At 47.1% G+C, this 17790-nt stretch overlaps 1 protein-coding gene across 1 annotated transcript in view; it reads left to right on the top strand.

Annotated features, from left to right (window-relative positions):
* Nucleotides 1–16260, top strand: part of fbn2b (fibrillin 2b) — a 64897-nt gene extending 48637 nt beyond the window's left edge. Inside the window, exons 33-65 of the mRNA XM_005930953.3 lie at nucleotides 99–221; nucleotides 297–422; nucleotides 503–625; nucleotides 716–838; nucleotides 986–1147; nucleotides 1233–1301; nucleotides 1384–1509; nucleotides 3091–3216; nucleotides 3295–3444; nucleotides 3526–3597; nucleotides 3689–3814; nucleotides 4193–4318; nucleotides 4826–4951; nucleotides 5283–5399; nucleotides 5779–5907; nucleotides 6786–6905; nucleotides 6999–7121; nucleotides 7215–7367; nucleotides 7458–7523; nucleotides 7613–7738; nucleotides 7922–8041; nucleotides 8131–8253; nucleotides 8443–8574; nucleotides 8661–8786; nucleotides 8870–9076; nucleotides 9281–9406; nucleotides 9480–9602; nucleotides 9970–10086; nucleotides 10204–10332; nucleotides 10458–10577; nucleotides 12973–13204; nucleotides 13310–13463; nucleotides 13554–16260. Of these exons, the coding sequence (XP_005931015.1) occupies nucleotides 99–221; nucleotides 297–422; nucleotides 503–625; nucleotides 716–838; nucleotides 986–1147; nucleotides 1233–1301; nucleotides 1384–1509; nucleotides 3091–3216; nucleotides 3295–3444; nucleotides 3526–3597; nucleotides 3689–3814; nucleotides 4193–4318; nucleotides 4826–4951; nucleotides 5283–5399; nucleotides 5779–5907; nucleotides 6786–6905; nucleotides 6999–7121; nucleotides 7215–7367; nucleotides 7458–7523; nucleotides 7613–7738; nucleotides 7922–8041; nucleotides 8131–8253; nucleotides 8443–8574; nucleotides 8661–8786; nucleotides 8870–9076; nucleotides 9281–9406; nucleotides 9480–9602; nucleotides 9970–10086; nucleotides 10204–10332; nucleotides 10458–10577; nucleotides 12973–13204; nucleotides 13310–13463; nucleotides 13554–13931 (4499 nt within the window). The 3' untranslated portion in view covers nucleotides 13932–16260. The remainder of the gene's footprint in view (nucleotides 1–98; nucleotides 222–296; nucleotides 423–502; nucleotides 626–715; nucleotides 839–985; nucleotides 1148–1232; nucleotides 1302–1383; nucleotides 1510–3090; nucleotides 3217–3294; nucleotides 3445–3525; nucleotides 3598–3688; nucleotides 3815–4192; nucleotides 4319–4825; nucleotides 4952–5282; nucleotides 5400–5778; nucleotides 5908–6785; nucleotides 6906–6998; nucleotides 7122–7214; nucleotides 7368–7457; nucleotides 7524–7612; nucleotides 7739–7921; nucleotides 8042–8130; nucleotides 8254–8442; nucleotides 8575–8660; nucleotides 8787–8869; nucleotides 9077–9280; nucleotides 9407–9479; nucleotides 9603–9969; nucleotides 10087–10203; nucleotides 10333–10457; nucleotides 10578–12972; nucleotides 13205–13309; nucleotides 13464–13553) is intronic.
* The last annotated feature ends 1530 nt before the right edge of the window (nucleotides 16261–17790 follow it).

Genomic DNA, 17790 nt, shown 5'->3' with positions numbered 1-17790 from the left:
CACAGAATCGATTTTTTCCCCACCCCTAGAAGGAATACAATTACCTCGTTAAATCCAGAATATGCTGATGTGAAGCTTTCCACTTCTGTCTCCTGCAGATGAAGACGAATGTGCTGCAGAGGACCACAACTGCAATCCCAACGCAGACTGCGTCAACACGCCGGGATCCTACAGGTGCACCTGCAAAGAGGGCTTCAACGGAGATGGCTTTTCATGCTCCGGTAAGACTGTCAGAGCTGTCCCGATTAAAGCCTGCGTGTGCAGGGCACAGTAAGTTTTTAACATATCTCTCGCAGACATGGACGAGTGTGCAGACAATGTGAACCTGTGTGAGAACGGCCAGTGTCTGAACGCCCCGGGAGGCTATCGCTGCGAGTGTGAGATGGGCTTCACTCCTACAGAAGATAGCAAGGCCTGCCAAGGTGCTGCTCACTTTACTCGTTTTCCTTCCAAACAGGTGGTGTCAAAAAGACAAAAACCCAAACTTGTCTCCTCCCCACAGACATCGATGAGTGTAACTTCCAGAACATCTGCGTGTTTGGAACGTGCCAGAACCTTCCAGGGATGTTCCGCTGCGTGTGTGACGATGGCTACGAACTGGACCGCAGTGGAGGAAACTGCACTGGTTTGTGCTTCTGTCTCAGCTCATTAATGGTTTTTTTCATCTGCTTTTTCCATTTATATGAACAAGTTTTCTGATTGCATGTCAACGCAGACATCAACGAGTGTGCGGACCCTGTTAACTGCATCAATGGACTCTGCGTGAACACACCAGGAAGCTACCTGTGCAACTGTCCACCTGACTTTGAGCTCAACCCCACAGGAGTGGGCTGCGTGGGTGAGTCACACTGAGAAATGCAGTTTGTTCTGTGCCGGGATGGGTCACACAGCATAATGAAGTTTAATGTGTTTAACATATCTGTGCGCCGCCCAAAACGTTGCTCGTTTCATTCTTGGACTCGCTGCCGTTCGGTGTCTTTTTCAGACACCCGTGTTGGGAACTGCTTCCTGGATGTCCTCGCCCGCGGCGATGGAGGAATCTCCTGCAGCGCAGAGATCGGAGTGGGTGTGACCCGAGCTTCCTGCTGTTGCTCAGAGGGGGTCGCCTGGGGAAACCCCTGTGAACTGTGCCCCCCGCTCAACTCCAGTATGCACAGACCCACTCGCTTCATTTATGTACAGTGTTTATTTCCAAATGCAAACCTGCATGTGTGTCTCTGTCTCGTCTGCAGCCGACTATAAGACTCTGTGTCCGGGAGGAGAAGGATTCAGACCCAACCCCATCACGGTCATCCTGGAGGGTAAAACGTTGTTTTCTGTCCTGTGTTTAAAGACAACACGTTGGTGTCACTGATGCATGTAACAAAGCGAATTCTTTTCCAGATATTGACGAGTGCCAGGAGCTTCCAGGCCTCTGCCAGGGTGGAAACTGTGTCAACACATTTGGCAGTTTCCAGTGTGAGTGTCCACCAGGGTACTACCTCAATGAAGAGACTCGCATCTGCGAAGGTGAGAGCTGAAATCACAGTTAAACATCCTGTTTCGCCCCTCGTTATAGACACTTCCTGTCAGAGCTACACCAGGGTGTACGTCTGCTGTAACCAAGGAAACATGCACAGATAACCTCAGCTACTCTGAAAACAAACCAATGAGAAACTGCAGTTTAAGAATTGAAATAAGTGAACAGGTGTGAGGAGAAACCTTAGCAGTTATTTTTAAATATTAGTATTAATCACACGTGATATAAACATATGAGGTAAACATGCAGTCGGACCCTGAGCCCGGGTCATGTGATGATGGAGCGTGTCCCGGGCCCTCCTGTCCTCCTCCTTCGTGCCTGCTGAGGATGTCTGACAACCGTCCTCCTCTTATTAGAGTTCTTTCAGTTGTACGACTGCATCGTTTTTATTTATTGAGTCACTTCCTTTCTTGTTCATCAGATAAACAGTAAAGTCAAGATGTTTTTAATGTTTTATTTTGTATTCATTTGCTGCCTAACTGCGCGCACACACACACACACACACACACACACACACACACACACACACACACACACACACAACAACATTCAAGCACAAACACTTACAGTAAATTGAGTTACACAGTAATTACTCAGTAGTCCTGTACACAGCCACTCGTCAGTGTTGTTTCTGTTTCTCTTCACGTGCTTAATATGAGTCTCACCACTGTGCCTGTACAATATATGTTAATTACAGAGGCCGGTAGTAACTAATTACATTTACTCAGTTACATTTACTGAGTAACTTTTTGGAAAAATTACTTTAGGAGTAGTTTTACTACATTACACTTTTTAATTTTACTCGAGTAATATTATGATGAAGTATCGCGACTCTTTCTCGAGTGAATAATAAACACGTTTGAACCAAAAATGCAGGAGACACAAACCTGCAGTTTGTTAGTGTTACTGCGTCTGCTCCGCCTGTTGGAGATGAAGTTACACCATCACTCTGTTCGAACATGTATTTATATAATTACATCTATATTACCTTCTCTAAATATTAGTTTAATAATGATTTGGAAACGTCTTTCTGCTGCTTAGATTTATTCTTTTCAGTCCTTAAAATACCAACATTTGCACTAAACATTAAATCAGATGATCAGTTACTCAGTACTCAAGTAGCCTTTTTTACTAAATACTTTTTTACTCTTACTAGAGTAATGTCTTGGAGGCTACTTTGTACTTTTACTTGAGTAAAACTATGTTGAGGTAGTGCTGCTGTCACTGTTTGGCTACTCTGCCCACCTCTGGTTACATTGTTTTCACTTTTACCCCCATTACATGAAATATGTAATTAATACATAATTTGTTATTAATGTTACAAGTAGTGGTGAGAAATGCGGACACATCTTGTAGATAAGTCCATGAAATAGAACATTTTATTAGCTAATGCTGTTGCTAGTAGCTGATATTAATTGTGGATTAAATTATGGAGAAAAAGTAACAAAGTAAAATTGTAACGATAATAAAATGTCAGATCCAGTCTGAAATAAGCGTGACTCAGATGTCCAGAGCTGATAACGATCGCCCAGCAGCAGGTCTTTGACACGCTGCTCATGCTTTATTTGCAGATATCGATGAGTGCACGACTCACACTGGGATCTGCGGGCCCGGCACCTGCTACAACACTCTGGGCAACTACACTTGTGTGTGTCCGCCTGAGTACATGCAGGTCAATGGAGGAAACAACTGCATGGGTGGGTGGAGCAGATTCGTCCTCGCTGTTGCTTATTTAATGACCTTTCCTGATGACTACTTTCCTTCTCGTATGGCAGACATGAGAAAGAGCGTGTGCTACCGCAACTTCAACGACACGTGTGAGAACGAGCTGTCCTTCAACATGACCAAGAAGATGTGCTGCTGTGCCTACAACGTGGGAAAAGCTTGGAACAAGCCGTGTGAAGCCTGTCCAACTCCTGCCACCAGTGAGTTCCAACAAAGTCCTCGAAACACGAGCTACAGCCTGTTTCCCATCGCTGATTCTCACTGGATTTCTTTTTCTCCAGCTGAATACCAGCTGCTGTGTGGTAACCAGGCTCCTGGCTTCATTATTGACATCCATACTGGCAAACCAATTGGTAAGTATTACGACATCAAGAGCCCCACCTGCTAATCGTGCATGTTCACTGCTGTGCCTCGTAAATAGACCACGGTGGTGATTTTCTGCAGATATTGACGAGTGCAGGGAGATTCCTGGCATCTGCGCCCATGGAGTGTGCATCAACCAGATTGGGAGCTTCCGATGTGAATGTCCGATGGGCTTCAGCTACAACAACATACTACTGATCTGTGAAGGTAGCACTCAGGCTTTCAGTGACATTTGGTCTGAAATGTCCTTTGTAATCCTCACACCATCCTCAGTGCGACAGGGGAAGACTCTGTGCACACTCGAATTAATACTCTGATAGTTGCTTTTACAGTCACTTCTACCAATTTAGTCATTGCTGCCTTTACCAACAAGAGGTGTCTCCTTGTAAAAAAGCACAGTGGCTCTAAGTGGAAGTACCTGCCAGAGCCATCAGTCAGCCAGTCAGCAGCTGTCTGTACCGTATCAGAGCCAAAATGGCGCTGTTGTGTTTCCTGCTGTCCGCGAGCTGACGCCGTGCTCTGACCAGACAGTTACAGAGCCTGTGATTGATGCCCACTGTTTCTCTCCTCCTTCCTCTGGCGTAGATATCGATGAGTGTAACAGCGGGGACAACCTGTGCCAGCGCAACGCCAACTGCATCAACATTCCCGGCAGCTACCGCTGCGAGTGCTCGCAAGGCTTCAAGCTGTCTCCCAGCGGGGCCTGTTTGGGTGAGTCCACACTGTGTGACAGGCTCACAGAGCCATCGTGTAAGGAGTGCAGGGAGACACGAAATGGGTTTAGGTTCATTCAGCTTCTCTATATGTAAAGAAATGTATTTAACCTCCTAGGACCTGCGTCCACATATGTGGACATCACATTTTGGGTTATTTAGACCAAAATACTCAATTTTGCTCTACAAGGGCCTGAAATCCACTTACGAGGACATTATGCTGCTACTGTTCTATCAGAATTGTAAATGAATCTCCTCATGTGTGGTTCTGCTTTTTCTTAAAAACAAAAATAAGGTAAAAAAAAAAATCTGGTAATTCTTTGTTTTTACATTCACCGGGCGCCAAATATCAAAGAGACATTTAAAATGCTGCTGTGGAAGAGTTCGGCTCTTAGGAGGTTAAAGATGTCAGTTTAGACTTTGGGAATCTGTCCATGATGATCATAACTAAGCTTTTTATCGGTGTGCTACGTTTAGCTGATTTTCTGTTGTCCCGTCTCCACAGACCGCAACGAGTGCCAGGAGATCCCCAACGTGTGCAGCCACGGCGAGTGTATCGACACGCAGGGCAGTTACCGCTGCATCTGCCACAACGGCTTTAAGGCCACAGCTGACCAAACCATGTGCATGGGTGAGCAAACCACAGAGCGCACACTTTATCTGCTCCAACCACACAGAGTGTGGAAATAGAGAAGAACTAAAGAGGAGGAAACAACAACTTTTGTGCAAAAACATTTCATTTAGACTTTCAGTTGCTACTTTTAGTCTTTTTCATCAGTGTTGTACAGAGGCCCAGTGTCAGAGGGAAGATTAAATCAGGACAGGAGTTACAATAAACATACAATTGTGTACATTTGGGCTTAACGTGCAGCGTCAACAAGCTACTGGGTCTAAGTTCATCAACAGAGTGGTTCACCGTAATATAAATGCACTTTACGTTGATGTTGTTCTGTGTGTTTCAGACATCGACGAGTGTGAACGGCAGCCGTGCGGTAACGGTACCTGTAAAAACACCGTGGGATCCTACAACTGTCTCTGCTTCCCCGGCTTTGAGCTCACTCACAACAACGACTGCATGGGTACGAATCACTGCTGTTCTCCTCCACAAAGGTCAACGGCAGTTTGGGCTTTGTGTGAAAGGTCAACGGCTTCTTGACAAAGCTGTAGTTGTCATATTATTAAAAGCTACGCCCTGACAATTCAATAAAAACAAGCTGCCCTTTGCTGCGCCGCGACATTTGGACTGACGTGAAGTAAGATTTAGATGTTCGCCCTGTGTTCTTACTGTTCTTTGGTTTCATGGGGAAATTTGTCAAACTGTATTAAACATCTTTGAACTTTTTCCTGAAGGCAGCTTTGTCACAGAGTCTGCATGTTAGGAGGAGAAAATAGGTTTATTCTTTCCAAAATCTGAAGAAATTCAGACGAATCCTAATCTTTGCACTGTTTACCTCACAGATATAGACGAGTGCAGCGCTCTCCAGGGCCAAGTGTGCAGGAATGGACAGTGCATCAACGGACTGGGCTCCTTCCAGTGTCTGTGCCACGAAGGTTATGAGAACACGCCTGATGGGAAGAACTGTGTTGGTGAGTCATCGGCCAAATCCTCAAGAGTAGGAAACCAGGTCGAGGTACGATCAGGACAAAAGTGCCGAGCTGTCACTGGAGAAAGCATCATGCTGTAAGAAATCAGTTTAGACTTGTTGATGCTCACAAAGCAGGAGACAGATCTAAAAAGTTCTCACAGGGTTTCCAAGTGTCAAGAAAAGTATTGTCAAGACATCCAAAGAGAGCCAGAACGAGGCTGGAAGATAAGGAAGCAAAAGATTTTAAAGACTCTGCAAAGGAAACTAGTGAGAGACGTGTCTAAAGACCCCACAGCAACTACGAGACAATAACTACCACCAAGAAAAGTCGACTTTGCTGAAGCGACACGTTGGGCTGAAGTGTGCTGAGGACAACCTGAGGAAAGATTAGGTCCTTTGGTCCGTTGAGACAAACGTTCTTTAACCACAGAGACGATGTTTGAGTTGGGATGGGAGTGCTGTGCTGCAGGGAAGCCTCAGTGGTCAGGTTTTGTCTTACAACCAGACGAGGATCCAAAGCATCCTGGTGAAGAACTACTTCCAGATGACCAAAGTGAAGAATAACGAGTGGTCTGAACAAAGGTGTGACGTAACTGAAAGTCTGTGGGATGAACTGAAGACCAAGGTCCACGTCTGAGGACCATCAAATGAGGAAGAGCCCGAGAGATTCTCCGAAGAAGAGCGGGCTCTGATCGCTCAGGAGACGAGTGAGCTGTTATCCAGCTAAAAGGCCTGTTAGCATCAGGCTAATCATTTTGACTCTGGTCATTGTTGTAAAATAACATCTGAAATACTAATACTGCTACTGTATGTTTGGAAAAGCTGTGCTGAAAGTCCCTGGCAGCGTGTTTGACACACACCTGTGTCCGGTTTTCACAGATATCAATGAGTGTGTGAGTCTGCCTGGCACCTGCTCTCCGGGAACCTGTCAGAACCTGGACGGATCCTTCAGATGCATCTGTCCTCCTGGCTACGAGGTGCAAAATGACCAGTGCATAGGTAAGACGCGCAAAGAGTGCGCGTAAACATCAGGGAGTCAAAGACAGTCAGGCCGTCTGCTCATGCACACGCTCTTTTATGCTCACCTCCAAGATATCGATGAGTGTGTGGATCTCAGCCTCTGCCAGTTCGGGACCTGCACCAACACCCCGGGCAGCTTCCAGTGCTCGTGCCAGCCGGGCTTCGTGCTCTCTGACAACAAACGACGCTGCTACGGTGAGAGAAGCTGTCGAGTACAGTCGAGCCACGTTGATAAACTTGGAGGAGATCTTTGAAAACAAAGCTGACTCTTTATTTCTGCTTTGCCAGATACCAGAGAGAGCTTCTGTTTCACCAAATTCGAGGCAGGCAAGTGCTCGGTCCCCAAAGCCTTCAACACCACCAAGGCCAAGTGCTGTTGCAGCAAGATGCCCGGAGAGGGCTGGGGACTGCCCTGCGAGCTGTGCCCACGAGAAACCGACGGTTTGTGCAACAGAGTCATTATTAAGCTGTTCGAACACACGCAGTAGCATGCTTCAAATATTAAAACCGTCTTTTATGATGTGTCTCCAGCTGCCTTTAACACTCTGTGTCCCTACGGCCACGGAGCCCTGCCTGGACTGGGCGACGCTCGCGAAGGTGAGCGCTGCAACACCGAGCGAAGCGCTTTCATTTGAAGAAGAGTGGCGAGAGGCTTCGATGGGTTAACGCTCTGTCCTTCTCTGTAGATTTGAACGAGTGTCTGGATAACCCGGGCATCTGCCAGAACGGCATCTGCATCAACACAGACGGCTCTTTCCGCTGCGAATGCCCCTTTGGATACAACCTGGATTACACTGGCGTTAACTGCATCGGTGAGACGTGCAGAGTTTGCATTTATTTCACATTAATTCACAAAGTCAACGCCGTGTCCGGGTCGTTTTCCGGCCTTGATTTATTCTGGGGTTTAACCTGCTAATGAATGCTTTGAAAATCCACGGTGCAGCATCAATTTTTGCTCAGTTTGAATTCATCTGTCTGCTCTCTGGCCTCTGCAGACACCGACGAGTGCTCGATAGGAAACCCCTGTGGAAATGGAACCTGCACCAATGTGGTGGGAGGATTCGAGTGTTCGTGCGAGGAGGGCTTTGAACCAGGACCCATGATGACCTGTGAAGGTCAGTCATTCAGCAGCACGAGTCAAACTGACTCATCAGAGGGCAGTTAATAAAATAACGGCTCCAACCAACTCTCTCCTTCACTGCAGACATCAACGAGTGCTCCCAGAACCCCCTGCTCTGCGCCTTCCGCTGCGTGAACACGTTTGGCTCCTACGAGTGCATGTGTCCCGCTGGCTACGTGCTGCGAGACGACCAGCGCATGTGCAGAGGTGAGCCCGCCACCGCAGATTCCTTATTAAAAGTGCTGCTTTTACTTTGCAGACAGCTCACCTTCCTGCGTCTCCGTGTTCATGTGTGACGAACACAATCGTGTTTCGTGTGTTTTCTAAACAGTGTAACAGGTTTTTTAGTGCTTCAGCTTTAACCTTGGATGACCCCTCTCTCATTCCTCTGAGCAGACCAGGACGAGTGCTCGGAGGGACTGGACGACTGTGACTCCAAAGGCATGACCTGCAAGAACCTCATCGGCACCTTCATGTGCATCTGCCCACCTGGCATGCAGCGCCGACCGGACGGAGAGGGATGTATGGGTGAGTGACAGTGACCAACATGGGGGGAGATGGAGTTCTCGCACATGCAGCATTGTCCTCTTCACTCGTCTCTGTACCCCCTGCAGACCTGAACGAGTGCCGCACCAAGCCCGGCATCTGCAAGAACGGCCGCTGTGTCAACACAGTGGGAAGCTACCGCTGCGAGTGCAACGACGGCTTTGAGCCGAGCTCCACTGGGACCGAGTGTATCGGTGAGACCGCTGCAGCATAAGAGCCTGCTGAGCACGCAGCGCTGGGGTGAACGGTAACTAAAGTGCTGCTTCTTTCCCTGCAGACAACAGAAAGGGCTTCTGTTTCACAGAGGTGCTGCAGACCATGTGCCAGCAGTCATCAACCAACAGGAACAGCGTGACCAAGTCTGAGTGCTGCTGCAACGCAGGTCGGGGCTGGGGGTCGCAGTGCGAGCTTTGCCCGCTGCCTGGCACCATACAGTACAAGAAGATGTGCCCACTCGGTCCTGGCTACACCACTGATGGCAGAGGTGAGACGCTCAGTGATGAGAAAAGATTTTACGTCTGTTTTTCTGCATTTAATAATATTTATTTATTATTATCTACAATTCTAACCTGTAAGACTGGAAGAATTAATGTTGGGACACAAAGCGCGCTGACACAGCAGAGCACGAGGCTGATGTTGCGTTTCTCGGCGTGGCTGTCCGTCTTCTGTAACCACTCATCTCTTCCAGACATCAACGAGTGCCAGGTGATGCCGGATCTGTGTCGTAACGGTCAGTGCATCAACACCATCGGATCCTTCCGCTGTCACTGCAACGTGGGATACAAAGCCGACTTCACAGCAACCTCCTGCGTCGGTACGTCTGCGCTCTGCTTTCCCTGAACATGATAAAGAATGTCTGTGTTCTCACTGTGGTCTTACTTTGTCAGATATGGACGAGTGCGCCCTGTCCCCGAAGCCCTGCAACTTCCTGTGTAAGAACACAGAAGGCAGCTACCTGTGCTCCTGCCCCAGGGGATACAGCCTGCAGCCTGATGGAAAGACCTGCAAAGGTACCCACTGCATCTCTCTGTAGCTGTGTCCGAATCACGAGCTGTTTCTGTTGGTCCTGTTTGTAGCTGCTGTCGTCGCTAAGTTCTGTTTATTGAACTAAAGTCGAAGGTTATAATTCAACGTAACAAACATATTATAAGTATTAGTTTCATGGCTTTGAGGCGTCTGTACCCCCCCGGTGAGCAATGACAGTACTGCATCATTTACAATAAACACAGATGATTATATGATTACATTTCAATCTGGTTTAGCACAGTTGTAATTTAATGTTTCACTGGGCCTCCAAATGTTCCCTGATTTGCGCTGCAGATTCTTAAACTATGGAAAAAGCTTTTCCAACCGCTGTGATTTCTTTCCTCTCTGAAGATCTGGACGAGTGCGCGACCAAGCAGCACAACTGCCAGTTCCTCTGTGTTAACACCGTTGGGGGCTTCACCTGTAAGTGCCCCGCTGGCTTCTCTCAGCACCAGACTGCCTGCATTGGTGAGTGCAAAAGAAATAGGAAACCAGATCAACCTGAAACCGGTTAAATATGAGACGCGTGTTTTTACACTTCACGGGTGCAGAAACACTTTTTCAATGTTTCTTAAATGTTGCCAGACAACAACGAGTGCACCGCTCAGAGCAGCGTGTGTGGTTCCCGGGCCTCGTGTATCAACACGCCTGGTAGCTTCAACTGTGAATGCTCCAAAGGGTTCTCCTTGGACACGACGGGCTTTGAGTGTGAAGGTAAGGTGTCCTTTACAGTCAGAGATCAACGAGTGTTTCTGCTGAGATGAGCAGGCTGCAGCGGGATCCAGAATTGTTCTTGCACTGATTCGTGCCACTAAGTGAGAAGTTTTCATGTTTTTCAGATGTGGATGAATGTAGCAGCAACCACCGCTGTCAGCACGGCTGCCAGAACATGCTGGGAGGCTACCGCTGTGGCTGTCCTCAGGGCTACGTCCAGCACTACCAGTGGAACCAGTGTGTGGGTGAGTAGCCTGACCCAGAGTCTGTCAGCGTCTTGTTCAGGGCAGTAAGCAGAGACCAGATAGAGGAGCTAGTGATTTTAGTTTTTAATGAAACTATAGATTCATATTTATAATAATAAGACAAGCTGGAGCAAAAAATGATTTAGATAATACAGAAATATCCGGATGTTTGAGAGCTCTGTGTGCTATGAAGTATCTTTATTTATTTTGTAATAAGTGTTGTCATAATCAAAATATTCAATTCAGCTTTATTTACACAGCACCAAATCACAACAGTCGCCTCAAGGTGCTTCATACTGTAAGGTCGACCCTACAATAACACAGAGACACCCCAACAATCACATGACCCCCTTTGAACCAGCACTTGGGGACAGTGGGAAGGAAAAACTCCCTTTTAACAGGAAGAAACCTCCGACTGAGCCGGGCTCAGGGAGGGGCGGGGCCATCTGACACTGTACCTGCATCATTATTCAAAAATGTCTTCCAGTCTATTGGCCCATGTGTGCTCACTTTAATCAACTCTTCACTGGCGTCTGGTATAGTTCCGGTTTATTTTAAAAGCGCTGCTATTCTCCCACGTTTAAAACAACCTCAGCTTGACCCCTGTGTTTGGAGCAGCTACAGACCAATATCTAAGTTACCGTTAATCGCTAAGCTTCTAGAAAAGCTTGTGGCTCCGCAGCTTATGGCAGCTCCTGATAAACATGGCATTTCCGATAAGTTTCAGTCCGTTTTTCGTAGATTTCACTCCACGGAGACAGCCCTTCTTAGGGTCTCAAGTGATATCTTGATGAATGATGATGCAGGAAATGCTCTGTTCTACTCATGTTGGACCTCACATCAGCTTCCGACACAGCTGACCATCACGTCCTCATTGAAAGGCTGAAAAATTGTGTTGGTGTATCTGGAACTGCATTAGAGTGGTCCTCTTATCTCCATCACCGATCCTTTTCTGTGGCAGTCTCCGGTTTTAGGTCATCCTCTACCTCCCTTACTTACGGTGTCCCTCAAGGGTCAGTTTTGGGGCCTTTATTGTTTTTAATACATCTTCTCCCCCTCCAGCATATAATGGGCTCTTTTGAGGACATTTCTTATCACTGTTATGCTGATGATATTCAGTTGTACGTTTCTTTTATGCCCCAGGATTTATCTAAGTCAGCGTCTGAATGATTGCTTAGATTTGATCAAACGTTGGATGGCTGCAAATTTCCTCCAACTCAACGAGGGGAAAACCGAAGTCCTCGTATGCGCCCCTGATAGGTTTCTATCGCAGCTAGTGAAAGCCCTCGGTCCTCTCTCACTCTGTGTTAAATCCTCTATCAGGAATCTGACTCGAGTCTCACATTGGATGGGCATGTGAAATCTCTGGTTCGGTCTTGTTTTTATCATTTCAGAAATGTGGCTAAGCTGAGCCCGATGTTATCTCGCTCTGAACTGGAGATTGCTATACGTGCATTTATTTCTTCACGCTTGGATTATTGTAATTCGCTGTTTTGTGTCTAAGCAAAGATCCTCTGGATCGTCTGCAGGTTGTGCAAAACGCTGCAGCGCGGCTTTTGACCAATTCCTGCAAGTACTCACATGTGACACCGTTGTTATCTCAGCTACACTGGCTTCCTGTTGAATTTAGAGTCAAGATCCTGGTCTTAACCTACAGAGCTGTGCACGGACTGGCACCAGCCTACATCTCTGACCAGCAGGTCCCTGAGGTCATCTGATCAGGGCTTACTTGCTATAAAAAATACTAAGAGGAGGACTGAGGGTGACAGAGCTTTTGTCACTGTGGCCCCCAGACTGTGGACTCTCCCCCCAACATTGACTGTGGCCTCAGCAGCTGTTTTTAAAAACAACTCAAAACTCACCTTTTTAAAACTGCTTTTGGTTCATTTTTTGCCGGTTTTATTTTGTCTTTTTAAATCTTTTTGTGACTTGTAATCTTATGTGCAGCACTTTGTGATTCTGTCCTGAAAGGATAAATAAAAATGTTATTTATTTTATCATCTGCTGCCACAAATAAATACATTTCCTTTTTTCCTATTAGAGCGTCTGTGCGGGCCTTTAGTGTAACATTTCAGTGTTTTCTGCATCCTCTGCTGTTCATTCATTGATAAACAACAGAAATGTTTTAATACGCACCTACCGGCCACTGGACCTGCTTCGAGTCTTCATGACAGCTCTCTGTAAACCCTAGAAGTCCCAGTAGTTTCTGAAACACCAGCCTCTCTGCCTCCAACAGACATACACCCTTACCTACATGTTTACATGCCTAAATGCTTCAGGTCACTACCATGTAACTAGCTGGTGAGATCTGTGTTAACTAGCAGTTCAGCTGGTTAACACAGGTGGTCAGCGAGTGCATAAGAAGTTAAGAACTTCCTCTCTTCTTTCACCGCAGATGAGAACGAGTGTCAGGGAGCGTCGGTTTGCGGCTCGGCCTCCTGCTACAACACGCTGGGCAGCTACAAGTGCGTGTGTCCCTCTGGCTTTGACTTTGATCAGGGTGCCGGTGGCTGCCAAGATGTGAACGAGTGCACCACGTCCACAAACCCCTGCATCTATGGCTGCTCCAACACTGATGGGGGCTACCTGTGTGGCTGTCCTGGAGGTTTCTACAGAGCAGGACAGGGGTGAGGGGCTCACATTTCACCTAAACATTTTTCCCGATGCTGATCGTGAAACGAATTTTCTCTGCGCACACGCTGAACTTTGCTGATGTGCTTGTCTCCACCCAGTCACTGCATAACCGGCTCAGGCTTCCCAGGCCAGTACGTCGAGGGTGAGGATGAAGACAGCCTGTCTCCCGAGGCCTGCTACGAATGTAAGATCAACGGAGGAGGAAAGAATGGACGACACAAGCGCGATGCTGATGAGAATGAGCTCAGTCAGGTATATTTGTTGCTCCTTCTGGTTTCAGGTTGAACTTTCTTAGATTATGAGAACTGACAGCCATCCTCTGCATCCTTGCTCCCCCTGCAGGAAGCAGCAGTCAGCATGGCCAGTGTGGACACGCAGGCCTCCATCCCTGTTAACCTCTCTCTGGCCTCCTTGCTCAACAAGGAGCCTCTGCTCGAGCTTCTGCCCGCCCTGCAGCCCCTGGAGCACCACGTCCGTTACGTCATAACCCATGGCAACGCCGACGAACATTTCCACCTGCTGGAACGCCGCGACGGAAAGAGCGTGCTCCGACTCGGCAAGAAGCCACCTCCACCTGGATCTTACCGGCTGGAGATTGCCAGCCTTCGGCTGTTTGGGCCCCGAAAACTGCACCAACTAGAAAAGCAGCATGACATTGACTACCTACAAGGGGAGATAGGTGATGCCCTGCGCATCAAGCTCCACGTCCACCTGCACTGAGCTCAGAGTGCCATCCTGCTCTGGACTGATCTCTAAAGCCTTTTAACCTTTTATCCAGTAACTCCTACACAGAGTCCCCCTACAGGACCCCCTCACCGACGGGGAAATCGAGGGCTATGAAAGACTGAGTCAGCTCTACCACCACCTTGTTAATGTTCAATTTATTCTGTGTTCTTGTTTTGCGTTTTTGTTCTTTTGTTTTCCCCTCCACTCCTACCCGCCCCAGCGCTCGTTCTCCACCCGGAGACCCAGCGGAGGAGACGCAGAGAGGTGTCTTTGTGCTTGGACCACGGCCACCTCCACCCAAACAAAAGCAGACAGGAGGCTCACGAGTCCATGAAGCACTTTTGTAGATGAGACACAAACAAAGCTTTAATTAGAAGTGAAGTGCTGAGAACTGCGTTTAGACGAGTATTTAAATCACAGGCAGCATCTACAGACGTCATTGTGTTTAGTAGCGTCGAGAAAAATAAGGTTGAAGATAAGCGTGCCACTCTGGTCTAAGAACAAGCTCCCTTCTCTGTGATCTTGGGCCCTTCGCGTATCCTAGTAAGTCATTTATTGTATTTGTGCTGTTCAGAAACACAAAGGACTGCAACGTTCGCTCTCTGTTTGATATCCAACGAGTCTTTAGAAAACCGCAAGCTCTCCTCTCGTGTGCCTGACGTTGGTCCTGCGTGTTGTCACGTTCGGTTACCTCAGTACTTCTCAACACCATGCTGTGATGCTAACTTTCAAACAAAAGAGGGTGCTAATGTCCCTCAGCATCCACCGTGAGCAGGGAATGCAGCAGCGAGTAGCTCGGAGACTTTAAAGAAGATAAATACCTGATCTGACCTGATCTAAGCTTTCAGTGATTTTGACTTCACCGATTCAGGACCTGTGAGCCTTCATGTAACCAACAGTCTTCCTACCAGTGTTGGCTGTCAGAGCCTTGCAGCTTCTTTACTACAGTCACACATTTAATGACATTAAGCTGACTTTATCTGCCTTGTTTGGCTTCACCGTGAGCTCGGTGTCTGAGGACTGAGCCGTATTTACGTGCACTGCAGCCCTGAGGACACAGACGTCCATTTCACTTGAACTCGAGAGCATCTGTTGAATTCACCAAACGGGCGTCGCTCTCGCCTTCTTGCACGCTCGACACAGACGGCACCATCCAAAGCAAACGGAGCATCTCCAGAAGCCAGAACCATCTCCTGCCGCGTGGGACGTCGTACCAACCCCGTCCTCCCGACACTTCCCAGAATTCATGTGTGAAAACAGCTGAAGGGACGTACACGTGAATGCAGTAGCAGCCTCAAAGGTACACGACATGCTAAGCTGTAACTAACAGCAGTGCTTTACAGAGTAAGGGCTTGCACATTAGAACGCAAAACCTCACAAAAACAAGAATATGCTTCAGGTCATACATCCTTTGTCATGATTTTTTTCCTCCTGAGGGGAAAAAGGTGCTACATGATACCAAACGCTGTAGAAGAAGCGCAGTCTGTTGTTTTTACCAGGTTTTATTGCGGTTGTCTCCGTCTTTTGTCTCAGTGCTGATAAACCAATATTATTAAACTTGCTTCTTGAAGATTTAATTGTATATTTTTAAGTGAAATGTAGATTTTTTTTAAATGTCACAGCTGCCAGACCAAATACTCAGATTGACCAAAAGCGAGCATGCGCTTGGTCACCACTGACTGACGCGTTAAGGCTGCTGCAGTCAGATCAGTCTTTGAGACGATCAGGAGCTCTTTTATCACAACAAGTAGGGAAGCTTACACTGTGTGTACAACGATCGAGGCCGACATGCCACCGTGCTCGGACCTGTGGTGCTAAATGCTAATCCTTCTCTTTGAACACTTGAGGCATTTCATCGAAGACGACGTTTCTAACACATAACCACGTTCTAACCTGGGAACCTTTGTATACTTTGTATCTTTATTCTCATTTTGTATTTTGTTGTTCTTTTAAACTTGCCACTATGTTTTTGAAAGGGCACTGTGTTGCCTGTGCTTACTGTATCTCAGCTCCAGCGTCAGACTTGAATATCGTCATCATCGTCGAGGTATCCTGTGCTTAACGAAAGCAGCATTTGTCACACCTGTTGATCCCAGAGTTTAACTGAAAGCTGATATGACAATCATCCAGTCACACAGCATCTACAAGATGAGGATCACGCAATAAAGCAGCCATCGCGGGACGTCCTGTGCCATCATCTCTGAAAACCAAAGATTTATGACACCAAAGGGCAGTCTGTAAAACTTAGACTCCTTCCTATTATATTGTAAACCTTTGTCCACTGACATAAATGGCAATAAAGTATTGTGGGTTATATTTTTAAGTTGTGTATTCTTGGTACAGCATCTTTGTGGAGAACGCATACGATAGAGTGCTAAAAGAGGAACTGAGGCATGAGGTGTGACAGGTGGCTGAACTAACATCAGTGACCTGCTCTGACCCCCGTGGTGTTTATGATGGCGACGGACAGGCTGACAGATGAAGTCAGGGAGGAGTCTCTGGACTGATCTGTAGCGAGATCAGGTGGAGGACAGCCTGGAGAGGTGGGGGTGTGCTCTGGGGAGAAGAGGAATGAAAGCATGTGTGTAACAATGAAGATGGAAGAAGGAGGAGTTCAAATACCTGGAGGTCAGCTATCCGACACTGCACGAGAGAGGTGAAGGCGAGAGTGGAGGCAGGGTGGACCGGCTGGAGATGAGCGTGTGGGGTTTGGAGACAAGGTTAGAGAAGCTGAGAGGGTTCGGACATGTCCAGAGGGACAGCGCAAATACTGGACAAAGAGGAAGGCCACAGAAGAGGGTCATGATGTAGTGAGAACATGCAGAGATCATTAGCTGGGGCAAGAAAAACACTAGATTTATTATCTGCACTTCAAAATAATACATTTTTAAAAAAGGTCCAGCGGGCCTCGGTGCACGAAACAGCTGCTTATCTCGTCTCCTTTTAAGGCCTCGTTTCATTTAAGACAACTTTCCTCTGATTGGCTGCTCCTCGTAAACAGAAGATTTAAAAGGAGCCGAGTCTGTAAATGCCCACAGCAAAAGTGACACGAGGAGACTTTAACTAGCAGTCCTTTTATTTCATTTCAAACATGAACAACATGGACTACACACACAGTCCAGCATCAGTGGAAGTTATATAAGAGTACTTGAAGAAGAAAATCATAGTTTTTCACTGTTTCACTCCAGCGTATCAAAAACAAAGCGTATAGTCAGAAAAATATTGAATTACAAAACTCAAAAAAGCAAAGTGTTTTCCTTTGCCTCCTTCTAAGACTGGGCTGCAGGACTAGCTCAAAGTTCTAGAGTCTAAAGGTTGACACAGTAAGAGGAAGAGAGAAAAGGATAGCAAAAAGGAGACTCCAAAACCTGAGTCGAGAATAGAAAAATAAAGCTTTGTTTCGCCTAAAGGTTGCCGTTTGCCTCATCAACACGCTCAGCAGGCTGACTACAGCAAAGGACACGACCGGGTAACACAAACTCTACTCGCAGTAATACGGGATTATATAGTTTCAGTATGGCTTCTCAGTTACAGACACAGACAAAACATACACGGACAAGATTTTCATAGTGCCACAAACGACCTGCTTGGGCCTTAAAAGCATCTGGAACTGTTCGGTGTAAGCAGTCAGAATAAGCACGATAAAGGTGAGTGTTTGTGCTCCTCGCCAAGCACTGAAAGGTCACACGCTTCGTGACGGGCTTCGGTTCATTAAAGGGGCATCTGCTTAAATGTAAACTCCTTCAGCTAAGCTCTGGCTGTGTTTATTAGGGGTGCAACGATACTCGTATCGATATTGAACCGTTCGATACAGTGCTTCCGGTTCGGTACGCATATGTATCGAACAATACAA

This window comes from Haplochromis burtoni, unplaced genomic scaffold (genome assembly GCF_018398535.1).
Source record: "Haplochromis burtoni strain Fernald_Lab_line unplaced genomic scaffold, NCSU_Asbu1 Contig_133, whole genome shotgun sequence".
NCBI lineage: Eukaryota > Metazoa > Chordata > Actinopteri > Cichliformes > Cichlidae > Haplochromis > Haplochromis burtoni.
This window is presented reverse-complemented; position numbering and strand designations above follow the sequence as displayed.